At 53.2% G+C, this 18,882-nt stretch overlaps 1 protein-coding gene across 1 annotated transcript in view; it reads right to left on the reverse strand.

Moving 5' to 3' along the window:
• LOC139250226 (exonuclease mut-7 homolog) overlaps positions 1 to 18,882 on the reverse strand; it is a 347,320-nt gene that overhangs the window by 236,900 nt on the left and 91,538 nt on the right. The window contains exons 4-6 of the mRNA XM_070872721.1: positions 7,816 to 7,862; positions 3,091 to 3,173; positions 2,900 to 3,004 (exon numbers count right to left, since the gene is read on the reverse strand). Of these exons, the coding sequence (XP_070728822.1) occupies positions 2,900 to 3,004; positions 3,091 to 3,136 (151 nt within the window). The 5' untranslated portion in view covers positions 3,137 to 3,173; positions 7,816 to 7,862. The remainder of the gene's footprint in view (positions 1 to 2,899; positions 3,005 to 3,090; positions 3,174 to 7,815; positions 7,863 to 18,882) is intronic.

Here is an 18,882-nt window from a genome sequence, read left to right on the forward strand (position 1 = left end):
AGGGGATGCCCCGGGAATGCCCCGGGAATACGCGGATCCAGCAGGTGGGGCTGTCCCGCGAATACATGGATCTAGGGTAGGGGCGGCCCTGGGAATACACGGACCCAGGGGGAGGGGGAGGGGCTGCCCCGGGAATACACGGACCGAGGGGGAGGGGAGGTGGAGGGGGACAGGTCTGGCCTGGGAATACACGGACCCAATGGGAGGGGCTGCCCCAGGAATACATGACCCCAGGGGGAGAGGTTGTCCTGGGAATACACGGACCCAGAGCGAGGGGGAGGCGCTGCTCTGGGAATAGACAGATCCAGGGGGAGGGGCTGCCCCCGGGAATACACGGACCGAGGGGGAGGGGCTGTCTCGGGAATACACGGACCCAGGGGGAGGGGCTGTCTCGGGAATACACGGACCCAGGGGGAGGAGCTATCCCAGGAATACAATGACCCAGGGGGACGGGGAGGGGCTGCCCAGGGAATACACGGACCTAGGAGGAGGGGCTATCCCAGGAATACACGGACCCAGGGGGAGGGGCTGCCCCGGGAATACACGGCCCCAGGGGGAGGCGGAGGCGCTGCCCCCAGGAATACACAGACCCAGTGGGAGGGGCTGCCCCGGGAATACACGGATCCAGGGGGAGGGGGAGGCGCTGCCCCCGGGAATACACAGACCCAGTGGAAGGGGCTGCCCCGGGAATACACGGATCCAGGGGAGGGGGAGGGGCTGCCCTGGGAATACATGGACCCAGGGAGAGGGGCTGTCCCCGGGAATACACGGACCCAGGGGGAGGGGCTGTCCACGGGAATACACAGCCCCAGGGGAAGGGGTTGTCCCGGGAATACACAGACCCAGGGGGAGGGGCTGCCCCGGGAATAAACAGACCCAGAGCAAGGGAGAGGTGCTGCCTTGGGAATACACAGACCCAGGGGGAGGGCCTGTCCCCGGGAATACAAGGACCCAGGGGGAGGGGGAGGGGCTGCCCAGGAATACACGGACCCGGAGGAGAGGCTGTCCTGGGAATACCTGGACCCAGGGGGAGGGGCAGCCGTGGGTATACACGAACACAGGGGGAGGGGCTGTCCTGGAAATACACGGACCCAGGGGGAGTGGGAGGGGGAGGGGCTGCCCCGGGATCACACCAACCCAGGGGGAGGGGCTGTCCCGGGAATACATGGACCCAGGGGAAGGGGTTGTCCCGGGAATACGGGAGAGGCTGTCCCAGGAATACACGGACCCAGAGGGAGCTGAAGGGGGATGGGCTGCCCCAGGAGTACACGGACCCAGGGGATGAACTGCCCAGGAATAAACAGACCCAGGGGAGGGGCTGCCCCGGGAATACACGGACACAGGGGAGGGGGAGGGGCTGTCCTGGGAATACACGGACCCAAGGGGAGGGGCTGTCCCGGGAATACACGGACCCAGGGGGAGGGGGAGGGGCTGTCCCGGGAATACACGGACACAGGGGGAGTGGCTGTCCCCGGGAATACACAGACCCAGGGGGAGGGGGAGGGTCTGCCCCGGGAATACACGGACCCAGGGGGAGGGGCTGCCCCGGAAATACACGGACCCAGGCGGAGGGGCTGTCCACGGGTATACACGGACCCAGGGGGAGGGGCTGTCCACGGGAATACATAGCCCCAGGGGAAGGGGTCGTCCCGGGAATACACAGACCCAGGGGGAGGGGCTGCCCCGGGAATACACAGACTCAGAGCAAGGGGGAGGTGCTGCCTTGGTAATACACGGACCCAGGGGGAGGGGCTGTCCCACGAATACACGGACCCAGGGGAGGGGCTGCCCCGGGAATACACGGCCCCAGGGGGAGGGGGAGGCGCTGCCCCCGGGAATACACAGACCCAGTGGGAGGGGCTGCCCCGGGAATACACGGATCCAGGGGGAGGGGGAGGGGCTGTCCCGGGAATATACGGACTCAGGGGGAGGAGCTGTCCCGGGAATACACGGATCCAGGGGGAGGGGGAGGGGCTGCCCTGGGAATACACGGACCCAGGGAGAGGTGCTGTCCCCGGGAATACACGGACCCAGGGGGAGGGTCTGCCCCAGGAATACACGGATCCATGGGAGGGTCTGCCCGAGAATACACGGAACCAGGGGGAGGGGCTGTCCTGGGAATACACGGACCCAGGGGGAGGGGCAGCCGTGGGTATACACGAACACAGGGGGAGGGGCTGTCCTGGAAATACACGGACCCAGGGGGAGTGGGAGGGGGAGGGGCTGCCCCGGGAATACACGGATCCAGGGGGAGGGGCTGTCCCGGGACTACATGGACCCAGGGGGAGGGGCTGCCCTGGGAATACACGAACCCAGGAGGAGGAGGAAGGGCTGCCCTGGGAATACACAGGCCCAGGGGGAGGGGGAGGGGCATCAGTCTGCAACCATTCAGTCGGAAGCTGCATGCTGCACTGGGGATGTATGGGTTAGATGGGCTGAATGGCCTTCCTCATGGTTGGGGGTTGTATTACAGGCCTGTCTAATGTTCATTCTCTGATCACTGAGCACCGAAACAACATGCTCAAAGCACAGAAACAAGCGCGACATATCAGACAAATGGAGCCTGTTCATGCGACAGTTCCACAGAGGCACCCCCTCCTCCCTACAGGACAGTGGGTGCAATCCACAACGTTATGTTGTGAAACGTTCGTTAGTCCGATCGTGTGGCTCTCTCTGGGGTGAGATGTGTGAAGAGCTTTCACTTTCCAGCATTGATAAAGAGAGGGAATCCCAGCTGTCAATAGCCCGGGATCCTGTTCCCATTCCCAGCTGCACCTCATACACTATTTTGACATGTGCTATCACAACAGCAGTGCACTGTACAAGAATATCCCACATTTACAGAGCTACCCGAGCTGAGGTAGCGATCCTGATCACTGTGCTTGACTGCTGTACTCACATAACTTGCTCACATTCGGTGTCCTGGGCTCACACACACAGGTAACAGAGGTCAGCCGCAGCCCAGAGAACTGAGAGTCAGCGGGAGAAGGGGAAGTGGAGGAATCTGGCAAAAGGATGAACAGGATGAGAATAACCACAGACGTCACCTCCCTGCACTGACATTTCAGAGGGTCACACTGCTACACACACCTGGTGCTGACAGCACACACGTATCTGGACACCCGTCACTCATCATCGAGCTACTTCTTCAACTCCAGGCAACACACCGAACCCTGCAACATAAGAAGGCAGGCCCAGATCAGCAGGCGAACGAGGGAGGCACAGTACAGACCCCGCAGTCCCATACCCCTCATACACCTACGCAGCTAAACTTGTTTGGCAAGCATGATGATCCTAATACATTAAACTCAAAGAGATCAAATATGGTACCAGGACTGGGATTAGGGGCATGGGTCAGGGACAGACTGGGATTAGGAACATGGGTCAGGGACAGACTGGGATTAGGGACATGGGTCAGGGACAGACTGGGATTAGGGGCATGGGTCAGGGATAGAATGGGATTAGGGGCATGGGTCAGGGACAGACTGGGATTAGGGGCATGGGTCAGGGACAGACTGGGATTAGGGGCATGGGTCAGGGATAGAATGGGATTAGGGGCATGGGTCAGGGACAGACTGGGATTAGGGGCATGGGTCAGGGACAGACTGGGATTAGGGGCATGGGTCAGGGACAGACTGGGATTAGGGGCATGGGTCAGGGATAGAATGGGATTAGGGGAATGAGTCAGGGACAGACTGGGATTAGGGGCATGGGTCAGGGACAGACTGGGATTAGGGGCATGGGAGAGATAAAGCACTCGTACAGGGGCTGTAAACACTCCTCTAACACTCACGGTCGGCCGGACCAACCCCTGGCAGTAAGAGTTGAACTTAGGTGCACTTGTGAAATGAGTGAGACGGGTCGATATGATACTTTACTCAATGCTGTACAAGATGAAGTGCAAGAGGGATGGGTCCCACAGACACTGTTTCACTGGACAATGCCAGCTTTACACACAGTCTGGGGCTCACGTTCAGTTAAATCCTTTAGAAAAACAAACTTCCTCTGGGATTGGGAGCATAATACACTGAAACCATGGCAACGCACTGGAGTAAGTAATGAGAATGATTTTTAAGGGATATTGGAGCCCTGTAACAGACACACTGCGATAGAGACTGTTTGAAGGGCTTCAGGCCCACTCCGAACACTATGTGAAGAACCTGCTCTGAATCTGGAGCTCACATGTGCTGAGCAGGCACACACCTGCCTCAGGAATCCAAGCCTGAAGTAGCAGTAACACAACTGTTTGATGGTCTCTCCTCGGGCCCAGTGTTAAATCAAGGCCCCATTCGCACAGTCTGGTGTTTGAGATGGACATTGAAGAGATGTCATGGCACTGTCTGCAGAGCTGACACCTCTGCAGACAGTGCCATGGCAGAGAAGATACAGATCTGTACACCACAACTTCCCCAGTATGGGTTATGCACAGAACTGCAACAGTCAGCAACTATCTATAATAATAAGTCACTGTTTGTCTGTCCCAGGGCCGGGAGCGAGGGCTGGGAGCACGATGTCCGCACTGATAGTTGAAATGACCAATGGGCGATTGGGACCTGTCCGCCCTCCCAACCAATCAGGGTGAGGAGAAACGGTGTGAGGGTGGGAGGGAGAGCGAGCGAGCACGAGGGAGGGGGAAGGAGGGCGAGGGCGGGGGAAGGAGGGCGAGGCAGGAGGGGGAAGGAGGGTGAGGGAGGGGGAAGGAGGGCAAAGAGGGAGGGGGAAGGAGGGCAAAGAGGGAGGGGGAAGGAGGGCAAAGAGGGAGGGGGAAGGAGGGCGAGGAGGGAGGGGGAAGGAGGGCGAAGGAGAGAGAGGAGGGAGGGGGAGGGAGGGGGAAGGAGGCCGGGGGAAGGAGGGCGAGAAGGGAGGGAGAAGGAGTGCGAGGTGGGAGAGGGAAGGAGGGCAAAGAGGGAGGGGGAAGGAGGGTGAGGAGGGAGGGGGAAGGAGGGCGAGGAGGGAGGGAGAAGAAGGGCGAGGGAGAGAGGGGAAGGAGGACGAGGGAGAGAGGGGAAGGAGGGCGAGGGAGAGAGGGGAGGGAGGGGGAGGGAGAGAGGGGAGGAGGGCGAGGGGAGGGGGAAGGAGGGCGAGGGAGGGGGAGGCAGGGCGGGGGGGGGTCGAGAGAGGGGGCGGGGGTGGGGGGAAGAGAGAGAGGGCGGGGGGTGAGAGAGAGGGCGGGGGGGTGAGAGAGAGGGCGGGGGGGTGAGAGAGAGGGCGGGGGGTGAGAGAGAGGGCGGGGGGGTGAGAGAGAGGGCGGGGGGGTGAGAGAGAGGGCGGGGGGGGTCGAGAGAGAGGGCGAGGGCGGGGGGGTGAGAGAGGGCGGGGGGTGAGAGAGAGGGCGGGGGGTGAGAGAGAGGGCGGGGGGTGAGAGAGAGGGCGGAGGGGTGAGAGAGAGGGCGGAGGGGTGAGAGAGAGGGCGGGGGGGTGAGAGAGAGGGCAGGGGGGGTGAGAGAGAGGGCGGGGGAGAGAGAGAGAGGGTGGGAGGGAGAGAGAGAGAGAGAGAGAGGGGGGGAGGGAGAGAGAGGGTGGAAAGAGGGTGGAGAGAGGGAGAGAGAGAGAGGGAGAGAGAGACTGAGAGAGGGTGGTAGAGAGAGAGAGAGGGGGTGGGAGGGTGGTAGAGAGAGAGGGTGGGAGAGAGAGAGAGAGAGAGGGTGGGAGAGGGAGAGAGAGAGAGGGTGGGAGAGGGAGAGAGAGAGAGGGTGGGAGAGCGAGAGAGAGAGGGTGGGAGAGAGAGAGAGAGGGTGGGAGAGAGAGAGAGAGGGTGGGAGAGAGAGAGAGAGAGAGAGGGTGGGTGAGAGAGAGAGAGAGAGAGAGAGGGTGGGGGAGAGAGGGAGAGAGAGAGGGTGGAGGAGAGAGATAGAGGGTGGGGGAGAAAGAGAGAGGGTGGGGGAGAGAGAGAGAGGGTGGGAGGGTGGGGAGGGAAAGAGAGAGAGAGAGAGAGAGAGAGAGAGAGAGAGAGTGTGGGGGGGGGAGAGATAGAGAGAGAGAGGGTGGGGGGGGAGAGAGAGAGAGGAGAGAGGGTGGGGGGGGGGAGAGAGAGAGAGAGGGAGGGTGGGGAGGAGAGAGAGAGGGTGGGGGAGAAGAGAGAGGGTGGGGGAGAGAGAGAGAGAGAGGGTGGGGGAGAAAGAGAGAGGGTGGGGAGAGAGAGAGAGAGAGGGTGGGGGAGAGAGAGAGAGGGTGGGGGAGAGAGAGAGCGGGTGGGAGGGTGGGGGAGGAAGAGGAGAGAGAGAGAGGGTGGGGGAGAGAGAGAGCGGGTGGGAGGGTGGGGGAGGAAGAGAGAGAGGGTGAGAGGGTGAGGTGAGAGAGAGAGAGAAAGAGGGTGGGGGGGAGGGGGAGAGAGAGAGAGAGGGTGTGTGGGAAAGAGAGAGGGTGAGAGGGTGGGGGAGAGAGGGTGAGAGGGTGGGGGAGAGAGAGAGAGGGTGGGAGGGTGGGGGGAGAGAGAGAAAGAGGGTGGGAGAGAGAGGGTGAGAGGGTAGGAGGGGGCGAGAGAAGTGGATAGAAAAAGAGAGAAGGGTGGAGGGAGGAGGGGGGAGAGAGAGAGGTACCCAGCTAGGTACATTCATGCACACAGACACAGTCAAACAGGTACACTCGCACACACAGGTATTTATTGATCACACAATGGGCCCAAGTTTCCACAGGATAAAAAACGGGCGCCCCTCTGAGCTGGGCGCCCGTTTTTCGCGCCTAAAATGGCGCCAGAAAAAAAACGCGCTATTCTCGAGCGCTTTGCAGCTCCTTGTCTGTTTGGCGCGGCGCCCAGGGGGGCGGAGCCTACACTCGCGCCGATTTTGTAAGTGGGAGGGGGCGGGTACTATTTAAATTAGTTTTTTTCCTGCCGGCAACACTGCGCGTGCGCGTTGGAGCGTTCACGCATGCTCAGTGTGAAAAAAAACATTGGCACTCGGCCATTTTTGTAGTTCTTTGTAGCTGTTTAATTTTTGAACATTTTTTAATAAAATCACATTGCCATCAGCACATCAGCACTTGCAGCCTTCTCACTGTTTCCTTCCCCTCCCTCCCCTCCGCGGCAACAAACGGCTCTCTCCTTCCCCTCCCTCCCCTCCCCTGCGCGGCAACAAGCCGCTGTCTCCTTCCCCTCCCCTCCACGGCAACAAGCCGCTGTCTCCTTCCCCTCCCTCCCCTCTCTCCACGGCAACAAGCCGCTGTCTCCTTCCCCTCCCTCCCGCTCAGCAGCACGAACGGCTGCAGAATTCTCCCTGGCTGAAGCAGTTTCACACAGGTAGGAAGATGGTTTATTTAATCTTTTCTTTGCTTATAAATGTTTATTCAGGTTGGATTTATTTATATAATATTTGTATAAGTATAAATAAGGATTTATTATAGAATTTAATGACTTCCCTTCCCCCCCTCCCCCCCACTGCGTTCTGGACGCCTAATTTGTAACCTGCACCTGATTTTTTAATGTGTAAAACAGGTTTTTTCAGTTCCACAAAAATCTTCACTGGCTCCATTCTACTTTAGTTTGGAGTACGTTTTCACTGTGGAAACTTTCAAATCAGGCGTCAGTGGCCGGACACGCCCCCTTTTGAAGAAAAAATTCTGTCCCAAAGTAGAACTGTTCTACCTAACTAGAACTGCAGAAAAAAAATGTGGAGAATTGCGATTTCTAAGATAGTCCGTTCTCCACCAGTTGCTCCTAAAAATCAGGCGCAAATCATGTGGAAACTTGGGCCCATTGTGTTTTGCGTATTTATAATTCAATAATGAACTAAGGCCACAACAGCTGTGTAATTAGTTCATTCTCTCTTTTTCACACACTCAAATACACTGTTTAAAAGCACTCAACATAAATCTTACCTAAATAAAGCTCTTGAAATGATCTTCTAGCTGTTCTTCAAGTACTTCTGAAAAAGCACCAAATCGATCAGGTTAGAGAGAAGCATTCTATCAATGTGCCAAGTTAAGTGCTACCAGTGCATCCTGGGAAGTTGTGCACAAGAGCTAATCGAGGCCCCTCTCTCGCTGGGAGAAACTAAAATAATTGATTAATGTTCATTTGAAACTGTGTTTTTGGTAATTAGAAATTTCATTTACTGAGAAAGCAGGCAAAACAATTCAAAAATCATTGAGTGATTTTATTAGTGCACTTACAAACCAGAATGGGCAACAGAGGGAAATACCATTATAAAAGACTTTCACAGGCAGTTTCAATATTAAATCTGACCCAAGTGGATTGGAATCAAAGATTGGCGGGTAAAAGAGTAAGTGAGCAATGGGAGGCCTTCAAAGACATAGAAACATAGAAACACAGAAAATAGGTGCAGGAGCAGGCCATTCAGCCCTTCTAGCCTGCACCGCCATTCAACGAGTTCATGGCTGAACATGAAACTTCAGTACCCACTTCCTGCTTTCACGCCATACCCCTTGATCCCCCGAGTAGTAAGGACTTCATCTAACTCCCTTTTGAATATATTTAGTGAATTGGCCTCAACTACTTCCTGTGGTAGAGAATTCCACAGGTTCACCACTCTCTGGGTGAAGAAGTTTCTCCTTATCTCGGTCCTAAATGGCTTACCCCTTATCCTTAGACTGTGACCCTTGGTTCTGGACTTCCCCAACATTGGGAACATTTTTCCTGCATCCAACCTGTCCAAACCCGTCAGAATTTTAAACATTTCTATGAGGTCCCCTCTCACTCTTCTGAACTCCAGTGAATACAAGCCCAGTTGATTCAGTCTTTCTTGATAGGTCAGTCCCACCATCCCGGGAATCAGTCTGGTGAATCTTCGCTGCACTCCCTCAACAGCAAGTATGTCCTTCCTCAAGTTAGGAGACCAAAACTGTACACAATACTCCAGGTGTGGCCTCACCAAGGCCCTGTACAACTGTAGCAACACCTCCCTGCCCCTGTACTCAAATCCCCTCGCTATGAAGGCCAACATGCCATTTGCTTTCTTAACCGCCTGCTGTACCTGCATGCCAACCTTCAATGACTGATGTACCATGACACCCAGGTCTCGTTGCACCTTCCCTTTTCCTAATCTGTCACCATTCAAATAATAGTCTGTCTCTCTGTTTTTACCACCAAAGTGGATAACCTCACATTTATCCACATTATACTTCATCTGCCACGCATTTGCCCACTCACCTAACCTATCCAAGTCACTCTGTAGCCTCATAGCATCCTCCTCGCAGCTCACACTGCCACCCAACTTAGTGTCATCCGCAAATTTGGAGATACTACATTTAATCCCCTCGTCTAAATCATTAATGTACAATGTAAACAGCTGGGGCCCCAGCACAGAACCCTGCGGTACCCCACTAGTCACTGCCTGCCATTCCGAAAAGTACCCATTTACTCCTACTCTTTGCTTCCTGTCTGACAACCAGTTCTCAATCCACGTCAGCACACTACCCCCAATCCCATGTGCTTTAACTTTGCACATTAATCTCCTGTGTGGGACCTTGTCGAAAGCCTTCTGAAAGTCCAAATATACCACATCAACTGGTACTCCTTTGTCCACTTTATTGGAAACATCCTCAAAAAATTCCAGAAGATTTGTCAAGCATGATCTCCCTTTTACAAATCCATGCTGACTTGGACCTATCATGTCACCATTTTCCAAATGCGCTGCTATGACATCCTTAATAATTGATTCCATCATTTTACCCACTACTGAGGTCAGGCTGACCGGTCTATAATTCCCTGCTTTCTCTCTCCCTCCTTTTTTAAAAAGTGGGGTTACATTGGCTACCCTCCACTCGATAGGAACTGATCCAGAGTCAATGGAATGTTGGAAAATGACTGTCAATGCATCCGCTATTTCCAAGGCCACCTCCTTAAGTACTCTGGGATGCAGTCCATCAGGCCCTGGGGATTTATCGGCCTTCAATCCCATCAATTTCCCCAACACAATTTCCCGACTAATAAAGATTTCCCTCAGTTCCTCCTCCTTAATAGACCCTCTGACCACTTTTATATCCGGAAGGTTGTTTGTGTCTTCCTTAGTGAATACTGAACCAAAGTACTTGTTCAATTGGTCTGCCATTTCTTTGTTCCCCGTTATGACTTCCCCTGATTCTGACTGCAGGGGACCTACGTTTGTCTTTACTAACCTCTTTCTCTTTACATACCTATAGAAACTTTTGCAATCCGCCTTAATGTTCCCTGCAAGCTTCTTCTCGTACTCCATTTTCCCTACCCTAATCAAACCCTTTGTCCTCCTCTGCTGAGTTCTAAATTTCTCCCAGTCCCCAGGTTCGCTGCTATTTCTGGCCAATTTGTATGCCACTTCCTTGGCTTTAATACTATCCCTGATTTCCCTAGATAGCCACGGTGAGCCACCTTCCCTTTTTTATTTTTACGCCAGACAGGAATGTACAATTGTTGTAATTCATCCATGCGTTCTCTAAATGTCTGCCATTGCCCATCCACAGTCAACCCCTTAAGTATCATTAGCCAATCTATCTTAGCCAATTCATGCCTCATACCTTCAAAGTTACCCTTCTTTAAGTTCTGGACCATGGTCTCTGAATTAACTGTTTCATTCTCCATCCTAATGCAGAATTCCACCATATTATGGTCACTCTTCCCCAAGGGGCCTCGCACAATGAGATTGCTAATTAATCCTCTCTCATTACACAACACCCAGTCTAAGATGGCCTCCCCCCTAGTTGGTTCCTCGACATATTGGTCTAGAAAACCATCCCTTATGCATTCCAGGAAATCCTCCTCCACCGTATTGCTTCCAGTTTGGCTAGCCCAATCTATGTGCATATTAAAGTCACCCATTATAACTGCTGCACCTTTATTGCATGCACTCCTAATTTCCTGTTTGATGCCCTCCCCAACATCACTACTACTGTTTGGAGGTCTGTACACAACTCCCACTAACGATTTTTGCCCTTTAGTGTTCTGCAGCTCTACCCATATAGATTCCACATCATCCAAGCTAATGTCTTTCCTAACTATTGCATTAATCTCCTCTTTAACCAGCAATGCTACCCCACCTCCTTTTCCTTTTATTCTATCCTTCCTGAATGTTGAATACCCCTGGATGTTGAGTTCCCAGCCCTGATCATCCTGGAGCCACGTCTCCGTAATCCCAATCACATCATATTTGTTAACATCTATTTGCACAATTAATTCATCCACCTTATTGCGGATACTCCTTGCATTAAGTCACAAAGCCTTCAGGCTTGCTTTTTTAACACCCTTTGTCCTTTTAGAATTTTGCTGTACAGTGGCCCTTTTTGTTCTTTGCCTTGGGTTTCTCTGCCCTCCACTTTTCCTCATCTCCTTTCTGTCTTTTGCTTTTGCCTCCTTTTTGTCTCCCTCTGTCTCCCTGTATTGGTTCCCATCCCCCTGCAATATTAGTTTAACTCCTCCCCAACAGCACTAGCAAACACTCCCCCTCGGACATTGGTTCCGGACCTGCCCAGGTGCAGACCGTCTGGTTTGTACTGGTCCCACCTCCCCCAGAACCGATTCCAATGCCCCAAGAATTTGAATCCCTCCCTGCTGCACCACTGCTCAAGCCATGTATTCATCTGCGCTATCCTGCGATTCCTACTCTGACTAGCACGTGGCACTGGTAGCAATCCCGAGATTACTACTTTTGAGGTCCTACTTTTTAATTTAGCTCCTAGCTCCTTAAATTCTTTTCGTAGGACCTCATCCCTTTTTTTACCTATGTCGTTGGTACCAATGTGCACCACGACAACTGGCTGTTCTCCCTCCCATTTCAGAATGTCCTGCACCCGCTCCGAGACATCCTTGACCCTTGCACCAGGGAGGCAACATACCATCCTGGAGTCTCGGTTGCGTCCGCAGAAACGCCTATCTATTCCCCTCACCATCGAATCCCCTATCACTATCGCGCTCCCACTCTTTTTCTTGCCCTCCTTTGCAGCAGAGCCACCTACGGTGCCATGAACTTGGCTGCTGCTGCCCTCCCCTGATGAGTCATCCTCCCCAACAGTACTCAAAGCAGTGTATCTGTTTTGCAGGGGGATGACCACAGGGGACTCCTGCACTATCTTTCTTGCCGTGTTCACCGCCCTGACCGACACACCGTGTTCACTGCCCGCACCGACACACCGCGTTCAACGCCGTGTCCGACACGCCGTGTTCACCGCCCGCACCGACACGCCGTGTTCACCGCCCGCACCGACGCGCCGTGTTCACCGCCCGCACCGACGCGCCGTGTTCACCGCCCGCACCGACACACCGCATTCACACCGTGTTCACCGCCCGCACCGACTCACCGTGTTCACCGACGGAACCGACGCACCGCGTTCACCGCCCGCGCCGACACACCGCATTCACACCGAGTTCACCACCTGCACCGGCACACCGCGTTCATCGCCTGCACGCACTGACCGCACCGACACAGAAGCACCGCGTTCACCACCCACGCCGACGCATGCATCGTCTGCACTGACGCGTTCAACGCCCGCACAGATGCACGCACCGACACGCGCAACGCCCGCACCGCCACACTGCGTTCACTGCCCGCTCCGACGCGGATGCACTGCGTTCACCGCCCGCACCAACGCGCGCACTGCCACACTGCGTTCACCGCCTGCACCGACACACCGCCCGCACTGATGCACCGTGCTCACCACCCGCACCAACACACGCACCGCCACAATGCGTTCACCGCCCGCACCGCCGCGGATGCACCGCATTCATCGCCCTCACTGACACACGCACCGCCCGCATCGAAGCATGCACCGCTCTCACCACCCGCACCGACGCACCGCATTCATCGCCCACACCGACACACCATGTTCACCGCCCGCACCGTGTTCACCGCCAGCACCGATGCACCGTGTTCACCGCCAGCACCGACGCACCGCGTTCACCGCCCGCACCGACGCACCGTGTTCACCGCCCGCACCGACGCACTGCCCGCACCGCCACACCGTGTTCACCGACCGCACCGACCGGCCGCATCGACACACCGCGTTCACCGCACGCACCACATTCACCTCCCGCACCGACACACGGACAGCCCGCAGACACACCGTTTTCACCACCCGCAGCGACACAGTGACCGCCCGCATCGACACACCGTGTTCACCGCCCGCACCGACACACCGTGTTCACCGCCTGCACCGACGCACGGACCGCCCGCAACTACACACCCTGTTCACCGCCCGCACCGACACACGGACCACCCGCACCGACACACCCTGTTCACCGCCCACACCGAGTTCACCGCCCGCACCGACACACGGACCGCCCGCACCGACACACCGTGTTCACCGCCTGCACCGACGCACGGACCACCCGCAACTACACACCCTGTTCACCGCCCGCACCGACCGCCCACACCGAGTTCACCGCCCGCACCGACACACGGACCACCCGCACCGACACACCGCATTCACCGCACGCACCGCCCGCGTCCACCGCCTGCACTGACGAACGGACCGCCCGCACCAACATGCTCTCCTGTACTCCGCTCTTTTTGAAGGCATTGACGCCTCGTTTCACTGCTGCTGGCCATCCTCACAAAGCAGGTCTAGCAGTGGGACTGCCTGTGATGATGATGAGCAGGTTAGGCTGCTGCAGTTCAGACTCTCTCTGCACGTGGAAGTGGATTTCACAGCGTCACCACTGTGTGTGAAGAAGATTCACATGCTCTGTTCTTCCATTTAATCTCGTATCTATGGCCCCTCGTTCTCGACCCTTGACTACTGGAAACAGTCTGCTTCTATCAACCCTGGCTCACCATTTTGGAATTCTAACTGCTTTATTGGGCCTGAAATCCCGGCCTCCCCGGGTCATACGGAGTGTGTACAGACCCAGGAAGGCATTGCAAAAGCTGCTTTTCAGCGCACAATGCCCATGCGGCAAAAAACGGCTTTTCCGATCTGTCAGGCTCTGGCTTGACAAATCCAACGGCATCTCGGGGAGAAGGACCTTCGCCTGGGCAAGATTGCAGTATTTACCCATCTCTTGCCCAGCGCATGTCCTGAAAACTCTTGCACCTTATAATGCAGTAGCACATTTTAAAACATATAAAAAACATGTACAAATAACATTTAAAAACACAATTTACTGTTAAAAATCCTGCCCTCCAAGGTAAGTTTATTTTAAACCCCAATTACACAACTTAAAAAAAAAAATCGGAAAAATATATATTTTTTCTAACACATTTATTAACTTGAATTTAAATGAATTTTAATTATGTGAGGGGTGTCTTTGATATTTTGTGTGTGTTTAGTTTTTTTTTCTCATTAATAGCACTGAGAACTGGTAGATACGGAGTTCCCATTGCTATTAATGAGAATACTGATTGGTTGATACTGCACCGTCTCCCTCTGAATGTCGTGGACGGGAACACGCTCCGCAGTGCGGGAAGAGAAGGCCTCCCCACCGCAATCGCAGGCGCCTCTGGGACCAATTTCGTAAAAATTCTCGGGTCAGAGGCGTTCGTCCGAAAGAAGCCTCCCACCGGAATTTCAGGGCCAATATATTGCCGTCATCTCGTACCAAATCATAGCTGAAATAAGAAAACCAACACATGTCTTCTTTCAACTGTGGCCGAGCCTTTGCACACAGGCACACAATATCCCAGAGAGTTGTCGCCACAGAGTCTCTGCCCGCCTGACTGCTGACACAGGCTGGTGAAGGGCACGGCCCCAGCTGGGTTGAGTGATTGTGGAGGGAGGCTCAGTGTGAGATGCAGGAGGCACCGGGCTCCACAAACAGACACCCCAGGACTGGAGCTTGGTGCACAGCACTCCCTGGAGCCTCCCACTGCTCAGCTGCCTGTTTCTAAAAGAGCCGAATGCCTGAGGTTCAAAGAAATGGTCCGCACATCCTTCAGAGAGTCAAAGCACAGAACGTGAGCCCACCCCCCAGCAGATGTTAATCAGACTCTGGACTCCTATAAACCTTATAAAATACAGCATGCTGTGTATCTTCTGGCCTTTTCAAAAATGAAACAATGCTATAAAGTCTAAACACTGTCTAACAGAAATGTTAAGCCCAAAACTCAAGCCCTGAGCTACGATATTCCCAATTCAATTGCTGACGGTGGGACATGACTAAAACTCAAATGGATGAAGATTGAACGGGTGCATCCAGGGGGCTATTGGACTTTCTACAATTTTATTGCCAATTTGTTCCCAATTTCTCCCCTTGACTGATGGGGTTCAATGCTAGGGGCATTAGCAACACACCAAGAGACCATTGTACAGCTGGCAGCCTAGCCATGGAATAATCACAGAGTATCCCATCCTGCTATTGTCCAACGTCCATACGCACTCTACCCAGCCACTACCTACCCACTTTCACCTGACGCCAAGTGCAACTGAATCCCGCTTATACTAACGCATTCCGCTAAATATCAGAAATCTCCTTCCAACTGGTATATCGTGCTGTGTAATTACAGCGTTAAAGATAAACGGAGTAACAATTAGGCGTGTGCGCAGATTATAACTGGATAAAGGAAGGAGTCGAGTCATATTTTTAAAGGGATATTTGGTCAATTACTGTCAACTGTTTTGATTAGAAATTCCCAATTTGTAACAGAACTGCCCATGTCAACGTGTCACAATGTAATTACACCCTCCCACCACTGGAAACACTGTAATTTGCCCTCCTATCACTGGAAAGACTGTTGTTACACTCTCCCACCACTGGAAAAGCTGGAATTACTCCCTCCCACCTTTGTTTTATTTTAAATTCTAATCGATTACCTGTGACTGTCCAGTGGAGATGGTGGGGGGGGGGGTGTAATTACAGTGTTTCCAGTGGTGGGAGGGTGTAATTACAGTGCTTCCAGTGGTGGGGGGTGTAATTACAGTGCTTCCGGTGGTGGGGCTGTAATTACAGTGATTTCAGTGGTGGGAGGGTGTAATTAGTGTTTCCAGTGGTGGGAGGGTGTAATTACAGTGCTTCCAGTGGTTGGGGGGTGGGGTGTAATTACAGTGCTTCCATTGGTGGGGGGTGTTATTATTGTGCTTCCAGTGGTGGGAGGGTGTAATTGCTGTGCTTCCAGTGGTGGGGGTGTAATTACAGTGTTTCCAGTGGTGGGGGGTGTAATTACAGTGCGTGCAGTGGTGGGGTGTGTAATCACAGTGTTTCCAGTGGCGGGAGGGTGTAATTACAGTGCTTCCAGTGGTGGGAGGTGTAATTACAGTGCTTCCGGCGGTGGGAGGGTGTAATTACAGTGCTTCTGTTGGTGGGAGGGTGTAATTACAGTGCTTCCATTGGTGGGAGGGTGTAATTACAGTGCTTCCAGTGGTGGGTGTAATTACAGGTTTTCCAGTGGTGGGAGGGTGTAATTACAGTGCTTCCAGGGGTGGGAGGGTGTGATTACAGTGCTTCCAGTGCGGCGAGGGTGTAATTACTGTGCTTCCAGTGGTGGGGTGTAATTACAGTGCTTCCAGTGGTGGGGGGTGTAATTACAGTGCTTCCGTTGGTGGGAGGGTGTAATTACAGTGCTTCCAGTGGTGGGTGTAATTACAGGTTTTCCAGTGGTGGGAGGGTGTAATTACAGTGCTTCCAGAGGTGGGAGGGTGTGATTACAGTGCTTCCAGTGCGGCGAGGGTGTAATTACTGTGCTTCCAGTGGTGGGGTGTAATTACAGTGCTTCCAGTGGTGGGGGGGTGTAATTACAGTGTTTCCAGTGGTGGGAGGGTGTAATTAGAAACATAGAAAATAGGCACAGGACTAGGCCATTCGGCCCTTCGAGCCTGCACCGACATTCAATGAGTTCATGCTGGAACATGCAACTTCAGTACCCCATTCTTGCTTTCTCGGCATACCCCTTGATTCCCCCTAGTAGTAAGGACTACATCTAACTCCTTTTTGAATATATTTAGTGAATTGGCCTCAACAACTTTCTGTGGTTCAGAATTCCACAGGTTCACCACTCTCTGGGTGAAGAAGTTTCTCCTCATCTCGGTCCTAAATGGTTTACCCCTTATCCTTAGACTGTGACCCCTGGTTCTGGACTTCCCCAACATTGGGAACATTCTTCCTGCATCTAACCTGTCTAAACCCATCAGAATTTTAAACGTTTCTATGAGATCCCCTCTCATTCTTCTGAACTCCAGTGAATTACAAGCCCAGTTGATCCAGTCTTTCTTGATATGTCAGTCCCGCCATCCCGGGAATCAGTTTGGTGAACCTTCGCTGCACTCCCTCAATAGCAAGAATGTCCTTCCTCAAGTTAGGAGACCAAAACTGTACACAATACTCCAGGTGTGACCTCACCAAGGCCCTGTACAACTGTAGCAACACCTCCCTGCCCCTGTACTCAAATCCCCTCGCTATGAAGGCCAACATGCCATTTGCTTTCTTAACCGCCTGCTGTACCTGCATGCCAACCTTCAATGACTGATGTACCATGACATAGAAACATAGAAACATAGAAAATAGGTGCAGGAGTAGGCCATTCGGCCCTTCTAGCCTGCACCGCCATTCAATGAGTTCATGGCTGAACATTCAACTTCAGTACCCCATTCCTGCTTTCTCGCCATACCCCTTGATCCCCCTAGCAGTAAGGACCTCATCTAACTCCTTTTTGAATATATTTAGTGAATTGGCCTCAACAACTTTCTGTGGTAGAGAATTCCACAGGTTCACCACTCTCTGGGTGAAGAAGTTCCTCCGCATCTCGGTCCTAAATGGCTTACCCCTTATCCTTAGACTGTGACCCCTGGTTCTGGACTTCCCCAACATTGGGAACATTCTTCCTGCATCTAACCTGTCTAACCCCGTCAGAATTTTATATGTTTCTATGAGGTCCCCTCTCATTCTTCTGAACTCCAGTGAATACAACACCCAGGTCTCGTTGCACCTCCCCTTTTCCTAATCTGTCACCATTCAGATAATAGTCTGTCTCTCTGTTTTTACCACCAATGTGGATAACCTCACATTTATCCACATTATACTTCATCTGCCATGCATTTGCCCACTCATCTAACCTATCCAAGTCACTCTGCAGCCTCATAGCATCCTCCTCGCAGCTCACACTGCCACCCAACTTAGTGTCATCTGCAAATTTGGAGATACTACATTTAATCCCCTCGTCTAAATCATTAATGTACAATGTAAACAGCTGGGGCCCCAGCACAGAACCTTGCGGTACCCCACTATTTATTGTTTGCCATTCTGAAAGGTACCCATTTACTCCTACTCTTTGCTTCCTGTCTGCCAACCAGCTCTCAATCCACGTCAGCACACTACCCCCAATCCCATATGCTTTAACTTTGCACATTAATCTCTTGTGTAGGACCTTGTCGAAAGCCTTCTGAAAGTCCAAATATACCACATCAACTGGTTCTCCCTTGTCCACTCTACTGGAAACATCCTCAAAAAATTCCAGAAGATTTGTCAAGCATGATTTCCCTTTCACAAATCCATGCTGACTTGGACCTATCATGTCATCTCTTTCCAAATGCGCTGCTATGACATCCTTAATAATTGATTCCATCATTTTACCCACTACTGATGTCAGGCTGACCGGTCTATAATTCCCTGTTTTCTCTCTCCCTCCTTTTTTAAAAAGTGGGGTTACATTGGCTACCCTCCACTCGATAGGAACTGATCCAGAGTCTATGGAATGTTGGAAAATGACTGTCAATGCATCCGCTATTTCCAAGGCCACCTCTTTAAGTACTCTGGGATGCAGTCCATCAGGCCCTGGGCATTTATCGGCCTTCAATCCCATCAATGTCCCCAACACAATTTCCCGACCAATAATGATTTTCCTCAGTTCCTCCTTCTTACGAGACCCTCTGACCCCTTTTATATCCGGAAGGTTGTTTGTGTCCTCCTCAGTGAATACCGAACCAAAGTACTTGTTCAATTGGTCTGCCATTTCTTTGTTCCCAGTTCTGACTTCCCCTGATTCTGACTGCAGTGCTTCCTGTGGTGGGGTTGTAACTACAGTGCTTCCA

This window comes from Pristiophorus japonicus, unplaced genomic scaffold (genome assembly GCF_044704955.1).
Source record: "Pristiophorus japonicus isolate sPriJap1 unplaced genomic scaffold, sPriJap1.hap1 HAP1_SCAFFOLD_353, whole genome shotgun sequence".
NCBI lineage: Eukaryota > Metazoa > Chordata > Chondrichthyes > Pristiophoridae > Pristiophorus > Pristiophorus japonicus.